We start from the raw sequence: 10,113 nt of genomic DNA, 5'->3' as shown, positions 1-10,113 counted from the left end.
AAATTACCGATAACCAACATCATTTTATTACAATTATAATAACTATTTTATTATTAATTTTTTAATTTTACGAAAAAATTCTTTATAAAATTCTTATCAGATTCTTTATAAAAAGCTCTGCATTATCTCAAAACGAAGATTCAATCGTAATATATCACATTTTACCAACTTTATACGAGGTATGTCGAAAAATATGAATTTCTCTCTAAGAGTTAAGTACCTTTATAGTTCACAATATTTCAACTGGAATAATATACAGTGAGCACAAGGTTGGAATAAATTCATTTTCTCGAGAATGGATGACTTTGGAAAAAATCCCGAAACAAGTCAATTTTTATTTTTAAATTAAGACTTTTTGGCATATGTATCATACTAGTGACGTCATTCATCTGGGCGTGATGACGTCATCGATGATTTTTTTAAATGAGAATAGGGGTCGTGTGATAGCTCATTTGAAAGGTAATTCAATTCTCTATTCAGTAATATAAACATTAGCATAATTATTTATACCGGGTGTCCAAAAAAATTTTTTTTGATTAAATTTATTGACATAAAAAGACGATTGTATGTAATTTATTTAGTTCAAAACACATTTTACTGCTCTCAAAAAACTGAAAAAAATGTTTATTTGAAAAATAATCATTGCTTTTCGCTTAAATTAAATGTTCAAACTGTCACGAGGCTGGTGGGTGGCGGCTTTAATATTGAATTTAAGCAAAAAACAATATTTATTTGCCAAATAAACATTTTTTTCCTGTTTTCTGATAGCAGTAAAATGTATTTTGAATTAAATAAATTACACACATTCTTCTTTTTATGTAAATAAATTTAAGTCAAAAATTTTTTTTTGGACACCCTGTATAAATAATTATGTTAATGTTTATATTACTGAATAGAGATTGAATTACCTTTCAAATGAGCTATCACACGACCCATATTCTCATTTAAAAAAATCATCGATGACGCCATCACTCCCAGATGGGTGACGTCACTAGTATGATATATAATATGTCAGTAAGTCGTAATTTAAAAATAAAAATTGACCTGCTTTGGGATTTTTTCCAAAATCGTCCATTCTCGAGAAAATGAATTTATTCCAACCTTTACGTGCTCACTGTATAATATATAGTCCGTCCGCTATAACTTTTCCCATGCGGTACGATTCATTTTCAATCAAATTAAGTCAAAACATAAATTGAAACGAACGTCGATGTGTATATACATTTTGTATACTGTATACTATATACTACACACATCGGCGTACGTTTCACTTTCTGTTTTGACTTAATTTGATTGAAAATGAATCGTACCGCATGGGAAAAGTTATAGCGGACGGACTATAATTGCATATTTAAACATACCTAGTTTTTAATTACGAACAACTTTTTATAATAAAATTTTTCAATATTTTCAATATTTTCAATAAAATTTAATATCTGATTATTGCAACTTAGGTTTTATACCATGCAGAGCATTTTATGAAGAATAAGTTTTTTTCGTAATATAGATATATGTAATAAAAAAGTTTCCCATAGGTTCCAAGCTACGCAAACACACTGTATAAGAACTCAAGAAAGAATTGTTTTCATATTTACTATTTTTAAAGCTGGTTATTAAATGTATTGTAGGTAAGTTGTACAGAAAACAACAAAAGAAGTTGTTTATTTGGAATGGGTCTGTATACCGATAAAGATGAGAAATGTAAGTTGTTATGAACAGTGAATGATAACGCTAACACAAAAAAGTTTTTGTTAAATAAGTCGTATTTAGTAATTGTTTAACGCGGGAGCAGTCGCGCTCACTTCTGTCACGTAAGCAGTCGCGCGTAGAACAAAATCTAACAATACGAATTTAAAACAAATTTCAATTTCATAATATTTTTATTTGCTTGTTATGTTAAAAATATCTATTTCTAACAATTTTAAAACTAATTGGTTCCCGCCAAAGCCATAAATTCCACAAAAAAAATAAAAATGAAATTAAAAAAAATTTAAAAAAATCCTACGCATTACTACAATCTTCTTCGAGGCACTTAAAAAAGGGTTTTTTTTCAGAAACATCACTCATTTCGCATTCAGTTGCCATTAAGTCATCGAAATGTAAACAACTCAATTTGGATCCCACGTGTTGGGAACTTTCAATACATTACCTCAGGGCATTATCCTGGTTGCCATGTGATGTAGCACTTTTAAGGGATTTTAATAAAAAAAAATTTATACCTTTTACAAAGGATGTTATTCCAATTTTTTTAATACTTATTCTATTGTTTAGAGCAAATGTGAAATAATATTGGCAAGTTTTTCAACTAACTTTCTAAGGTGCACAACAAGAGCAGAATCACCAGCTTCTCGGAATTTTGCGCTAGCAAACTGTACATTTCTGAAATATTTGCAATTTTTTGACACTGTTCTTTATTCCTGGCACTTCTATATCGTGGGCAAGTAAGTTCATAATATGGACTGAACAGCCATAAGTTATTATATGTATCTGTGCTGCCTAATTCATCAAACAGATCCTTCTCATTTTAAGAAATATGATTTAAACAATGTTTTTTTCTACGTTTTATTTGTTTAAAACACGTAATATAAAAACGAAAAATAAAACATGTTTAAAACAAAAAAAACGTTTGTTTTGTATAAAATAAAAAAAACATGTTTTTTTTTCAACCCTGTTCGTTTTAGCAATGTTCATATTATATAGGTCATAACGCTCGCTACATTCTACAATGTCGCTAAGTTTCTATAGTTCCTGTCAGACTGTTGGTAAGAACGACTGTAGCATTGGCTTATCTTATAGTATTAATTGTTTTGCCGTTGATTATGATTTCTGAGCTGTTACCTTTAAAAGCCTGTGCGAAGATGTTTTCCGAGTACAGATTAAAGGGAAGTGGGGACAATACGAGTATACTTATCCCTGTTGTACACCTTTTCTTAAGACTATCTTCGATCTGTTGCATTCCTTCCTTATTTGAGCTATCTGATGCCAGGTGATTATTCGTAAGTCAACTTATTTCCATTGCTCCGAGTATTTCTGCTAGTTATTGGTGTTGAGCGCAATCAAAAGCTTTGCTATTGGGACCGTGCAAGTTCGGCAAAGCGACCCCTATTTCTACGCTCTATACTAAAATTCACACTTTTAATTATATTGGCCAATTATATTAGTCCTGGTTACTGGATAATTGTCAAGGCCATAGTCCAAAAAAATAATAAGAAGAAAAAATAAGATTCAGGTTATGTTATGAAAACGTCAACAATTGTATGTAGTAAATAAAATTAGTTATTAAAATGCAGTACTGCAAGCAAAATAAAATTAATTAAATTTACCTTTATATAATAATTGCATATCATATCAATATTGTGGAGCAATATATAATTTTTCTGCTTCATTGACAGAAGGTATGAAATGTACGTCAATTTGACAATTTCAATTGACAATATGAATTATTTAAGATAGTTGCAATATTTCTCCGCGACTCGCGCAGGGTCGTTTCTCGTTTCCCCTTCCAAGTACTTGCACACCGCGAATATAGTCTATAAAGCAGGCGTATATTTCCATATTCATTTCACGGGCTCTCTGTGAAATAGTGCATGCAGTCACTGAAGGTTTTCACCTCCGATTTGGTTGAACCTCCATCGATTTTCATGAAAATTGCTGAGTAATTAGAGGATACCTTAAGGAGCAAAGGTGACATGATGCCAACTTGCGCTTTTACCCTGGGGGTGGATGCCACCCCTTCTCGGGGGTGAAAATTATTTTATTAAAAATAATACCATAAGTCGATAGAGGGATAAATTATAAGCAAAATTTGTTATATAAAGTTATTAAAATAAATCAACACTTTTTGAGTTATTAAAGACCAAAGATTTTATTTTTTCGTAAAAAATGCATGTTTTAATTCGGGTTTTCACGTATAAATCAAAAACTATAAACTTTTACAAAAAAGTTGTTATTACAGAAATTGAAGATAATAAATAATTGAATACATTCCTCACATAAAGAACTAAACTAATGTTAGTTCAAAGTGAGTTATTGGCAATTGAATGTGTATTTTTTTCGACGAGTACTCAAATGTAAGTATTCTAGCTTAAATAACGGGAAAACGATGCAATGTATAAAATATTCCTGCTAAACATTTGTCAAAGTACTTCGGAATACCTATCAAATGAGCTTCAGAACAAGGTAATAGCGTCAAAATTAAGTAAGTTATAATGAAAATAAAAGAACCGTTTCGATTTTTTTAGGAAAAAATGAAAAATAAAAACATACGCCATTTCCACAAAAAATAAAATTTATAGTAATCCTTACAAGAACTTCTTTATATTAGCATAAGTAATGTTTTCGATAATTTTGACCCGTTTAGAATGCATATTTTTGAAAAAAAGATATAATTTAAAAAAATCATACTTTTTAAAATCATTGTAATTCTCATATTCTTTTGATAATAACTCCAAAATACTCAATATACGTAAAAAATATATATATATATTTAACCAAATTTTATAATTATTATATTCTATAACCAAAGTTTTTTCTGTGCCAAATATTTTACCTCTTTTACTATTTCTATAGGGTAAAAAATAACCGAGATAGAAACGTTTAAATCTTAAATTTTGCTGTGGGAAGGTGGGAACCGTGCAACCGGGGTCATTTAACCTTTTATTTTTAAAAAAGTAAGGGGTTTAAAAGATTAGCTTCAACATGCTTATATAGCACTTGGAACTAACTTTAAAACAGTTTTTATATGAACCTGATATCGTAAACACGAACGGAGTTATTAAAAAAAAACAATAACATTTTTTGGAAAAATTTTTAAAAGATAAATTTTTCCAAAAAATTTGGAGCATAAATTTTAACGCTATCAACATGTTCGGGGGCTCATTTGATAGATATTTTTAAGTACTTTGACAAATGTTTAATAAGTTTATGTTATAAAATGCAACAATTTCCCGTTATTTCAGCTTGAATACTTAGTTTTTTACTCGCCGAAAAAAATATAAGTACATTCAATTACCTATAACTCACTTTTAGTTAACACTAACAGGTTTTTCTAATAAGAGGTTTATTTCATTTTTTATTAGCTTCAAACTAAAAACTTACACTTTTTGAGTTATTGATGAAAAATTGGTTAAACACAGGCATTTTCTCAAGAAAAATTAAAATCTTTGATCTTTAATAACTCAAAAAATTTTGATTTATTTTAATAACTTTATATAACAAATTTTGCTTGAAATTTGTCCCTCTATCGAATTATGGGGTTATTTTTAATAAAACAATTTTCACCCCCGAGAAGGGGTGGCATCCACCCTCAGGGTAAAAGCGCAAGTTGGCACCACGTCACCTTTGTTTCTTGAGATATCCTCTAACCACTTACCAATTTTCAAGCAAATCGATGGGGGTTCAACGAAATCCGAGGTAATAGCTCTTATCCACCTTCAATGACTCCACTAAAAGTATATTGACTGAGAATAGAGCCTTACGACACACGAGTTCCGGCTCTGTTTCTGAAGCCGAATTAGGCCTAGTCCACTTGTTGCTCGCACTTGTATATACGGGTATGTATGACTCCCAAGAACGTTTTCAATACGTGAGACAATCAGAGAGTATTCTTGAAAGTATGCACTTTTATTTGAAATAATAAAAAAAAATTAAATATTTCAAACCATACCCCCTCCCCTTAACAAATAAAGTAGGGGGTATTTGGGAAGGAGGATAAATAACGAAGTTATAGAAATGTGTGCACAACTAGCAGTAACAAGCATTGCTATAACACAGAAAATAAGTTGGCTGAGCCATATAGCTAGAATGAATACCAAGCAGGCTCTAAAAGAGATATGTGTATGATTGCAAAACGCTCGTGCTGACCGACAACAAAGGTGGAGAAACACTATTGAAATATTGAGCCTGTGGAGTGTTGCGATCTTTCTTATCTTTTTATGTACCTATTGAAAATATACCGGCAACATTGATCATATTTTTGATTGATATTACAAAAAACAATCCTTATAAACTACTGTAATTTACCGAAATTATTTTTTTCAATAAACTGAATAAACCAGATACGATACTATGATAATATCCTCTAGAAATATTATAAAATGAGATTATCTAATATAATTAACTGAATCTTAGCAGAAGTTGTTTTCATAAAATACATTTAAGTCAAAATTTCCAAAACCGACTTGTTATCATTGATAATTTTAGATAAAAACATTATTAGCTTTGACCGCAAGCGGTAGAGACAGTTATTTACAAAAATGTCGAAAAAATTTCCCTGGAAGATAATGTTTAGCAATTATTCTATTTTTATTTAATATGTCTAGTAAAATTTTTAAATTTGATAATTTAAAAGAAATATATTGATAAGATATTAATTATTGGATATAAATAAAATTATGACATTGAAATAAGTGGTAGAGATAGTTAATTTACGAAAATCTCGAAAAAAATCTCTTGATAATATGCGGCAATTATATTTTTATACAGGGTTGCTAAAAAGTCTGCCAACAAGGTGTTATCTTTGAAGTGAATAAATTTATAATTATTAAATTGTGGAATACAAAATGCCCTTGTGTTCTGCATATTTTAGAGCAGGGGTTTCCAAAAGGCGTTGGGATACGTTCCAAGAGGTTCCAATCAATAATCCATCTTTAGGGAAAAATGGTATTTAAATTTTATCTACAGTCTTTACTATATCAAGAAAATGTGGCTTCATTACTGAATATAACAAAATATGTATAAGAAATTATGTTGCGTCCTCATTGTCTCTGTTACTATTTCACAACACGCGAAAGTAAGCTATTTTTTTTTTATACAAAATAGATTGTACAGACTATTTGCAGATACCATGATTTTTTGCCAGTTCACTTGTAGACATTTTAGGATTCTCTTGAACAATTAATAGGACCTTTAAACTTTTATCATCAGTTGTAGGTTTCGGTATATCAGACCTTGAATGATCCTTTGTGTCATTAAATTTCTTTATTATTCTCGATATTGCTAAATTGATATTTAGAAAAATACAAGATAATGGCGATACGGGAAGCGATGACGTCATACGAACTTGAAGAATCTTCTAAAAACTGAAAAACACAATCTCATTCTAAATTTTTTTGTTTCTAGGAAAGCATCTGCACAAATTTGTAGTAAAACGTCAGGAATATAAAGATGGCGACATACCCGAAGCCATGCGGCAAGCCTTTCTCGAACTGGACGCCCACATGCTCGAAGAGGAGTGCATATTTAGCAAACCTTCCGGATCGACAGCAATCACAACGCTCATCAAAGGCGACAAGCTGTTCTGCGCTAACGTAGGGGATTCCCGGGCAGTGGCGAGCGTGAACGGCAGCGCGAGAGCTCTGTCTGAGGACCACAAGCCATCGAACCAGGCTGAGTACGACAGGATCATAGCTGCTGGGGGATGGGTAGATGCCAACAGAGTCAACGGCAATCTGGCCTTGTCAAGAGCCCTAGGAGACTTTGCTTTTAAGAAGAACGGCAAGATGCCAGCAGAGCAGCAGATCGTTACAGGTAAATGTATATTTTTATTGACGAGACACTAAAAACAACTATTTTTTAAGTTATCATGTATATTTAACATACACATTGTTTCTTTGAGCAGTATTCGTCTTTACGATTGGTAGGTTGCTAACCTTGCCATTCACGCAAGATCTCAACTCAGCAGATGTAGGTAACGACCATAGCGTAGTACCGGGTGTCCACTTATATTTTCCCCCATTTTAACTGCCTATAACTTCTAAACGGCTCAAGATAGAAATATCCGGTTTTCGCTGAAATGTTTTATTTTAGTAAAAGTTTTGTCTGAATGGATTGAATTTTTTATATCGCTTTCAAATACGAAAACAAAAATGGCGGATTTTTGAAAAAAACGTTGTTGACTTTTTTTAAATGGAACACCCAGTATATTTTTTTGTAAATTGAAATAAAGGTAATTCACCTATCCAGCGATATAAAGCTTTTCAAAATCGGTTGTCAAATCACTGAGTAATTAATTTTTAAAATGAGAGGTGCAATGTGGATAACACATACCTAAATAACATAACTAAGCAAATTGATATTGTTATGTGATTTCCACATTGCATCTCTCATTTTAAAAATTAATTGTTCACTCATTTGACAACCGATTTTAAAAAAATTTATATCTCTGAATATGTAAATGACCATTTTTTCAAGTTACAAAAAAATATACTGGGTGTTTTAATAAAAAAAGCCAACGTTTTTTTTCAAAAATCCGCCATTTTTTATTTAAAAGCGATATAGAAAATGGTCATTTACCTAAAAACTTGAAAAAACGGTTATTTACCTATCCAGCGATATAAAAATTTTTAAAATCGGTTGTCAAATGACTGAGCAATTAATTTTTAAAATGAGAGATGCAATGTGGAAATCACATAACATAATATCAATTTGCTTAGTTATGTTATTTAGGTATGTGATATCCATGTTGCACCTCTCATTTTAAAAATTAATTACTCAGTGATTTGACAACCGATTTTAAAAAACTTTATATCGCTGGATAGGTAAATGACCTTTCTTTCAATTTACAAAAAAATATACTGGGTGTTACATTAAAAAAAAGTCAACAATGTTTTTTCAAAAATCCGCCATTTTTATTTTCGTATTTAAAAGAGATTTTAAAAATTTAATCCAGTCAGACAAAACTTTTACTAAAGTAAAACATTTCAGCGAAAACCGCATATTTCTATCTTGAGCCGTTTAGAAGTTATAAGTAGTTAAAATGGGGGAAAATATAAGTGGACACCCGGTATTATGTAAAGAAAGACTCATGATTAAATACATCCCACCCAAGAGAGCGGCACCAGCATGGCAACACAAACAAAAATCAGACAAAATCAAATAAATATCAGACATATAGAGGGTTACATACTAATGAGTTTAGCTGCCATTTGTTTTCTCTTCATTTTTTCAGTTCAAAAATAGTCCAGGGCGCATCTGTTTTGAGATGGACGTTGAGAGGTGACTCATATTTTTTTTGCAGAAGTTGCTTGGAATTAACTCATATTTGTAATATAATTAAGTTATCCTTCCACTCAAAAAGGTCCGGAACATTGTTTAAATAATCAAAATGTCAAAAAATTAAGGAAAAATTCAATTTTTTTCTTCGTTTTTTGATTACAACTTTAAAAGTATTCACTTCCGAGAAAAGTTTTACTGACATAAAAGTTGTGTAATTAAATTTCCTTCTTCTTCTTCTTCTTAGCCTTCTATCGTCCACGTTTGGACATAGGCCTCTCCCAACTCCTTCCATCGGTCTCTATCCTGAGCAACATATTTCCAATTCGTTCCGGCTACTCTTTTAATATCATCAACCCATCTCATCTGTGGTCTTCCTCTCGGTCGTTTACTTTGGTAAGGTCTCCAATGTTGTATCGTGGCATTCCAACGTTGGTCTTTTTGTCTAACAGTGTGGCCTGCAAAGCTCCATTTAAGTTTGGCAACTTTTGTTGTTATGTCCTCGACTTTTGTTTTTGATCTTACCCAGTCGCTCCTCTTTTTATCTGACAGTCGTATACCTAACATTGCTCTTTCCATAGCTCTTTCTGTTGTAGCTAGTTTATTCATATTTGCCTTGGTTAGGGTCCAGGTTTGACACCCATATGTCATGATAGGAAGGATGCACTGGTTGAACACTTTGGTCCTCAAATATTGATGTATTTTGCGGTTCTTAAGTATCCAACCAAGTTTTCCAAATCCTGCCCATGCTAGTCTTGCTCTCCTATTAATTTCCGCACTTTGGTTTTCTTTGTCAAGTTTCAGGATTTGGCCTAGGTAGATATATTCCTGGACTTTTTCTATCTCACTGCCATTTATAGTTATGCGTCTGGGGTCATCTGTGTTTGTCATTATTTTTGTTTTCTTCATGTTCATTTTTAGACCGACGTATTGGGAGCTGCCTGCGAGTTCCTCTATCATAATTTGCAGTTCCTCGAATGAGCTCGCTATAATCACAATGTCGTCAGCGAATCTGAGGTGATTTAGCTTCTTGCCATTAACGTTAATGCCATAGGTTGACCAATTTGTCGTTTTGAAGACGTCTTCTAGTGCTAGGTTGAAAAGCTTTGGCGATATTACGTC

At 31.7% G+C, this 10,113-nt stretch overlaps 1 protein-coding gene across 2 annotated transcripts in view; it reads left to right on the top strand.

Annotated features, from left to right (window-relative positions):
- Positions 1–10,113, top strand: part of LOC114328950 (probable protein phosphatase 2C T23F11.1) — a 54,245-nt gene that overhangs the window by 21,126 nt on the left and 23,006 nt on the right. For both annotated transcript variants that reach the window (XM_028277943.2, XM_028277942.2), the window contains exon 3: positions 7,120–7,527. In XM_028277943.2, the coding sequence (XP_028133744.1) occupies positions 7,120–7,527 (408 nt within the window). The remainder of the gene's footprint in view (positions 1–7,119; positions 7,528–10,113) is intronic.

Source organism: Diabrotica virgifera, chromosome 1 (genome assembly GCF_917563875.1).
Source record: "Diabrotica virgifera virgifera chromosome 1, PGI_DIABVI_V3a".
NCBI lineage: Eukaryota > Metazoa > Arthropoda > Insecta > Coleoptera > Chrysomelidae > Diabrotica > Diabrotica virgifera.
Note: the sequence above shows the minus strand (reverse complement) of the source record. Positions and strands in the feature narration are given on the sequence as shown.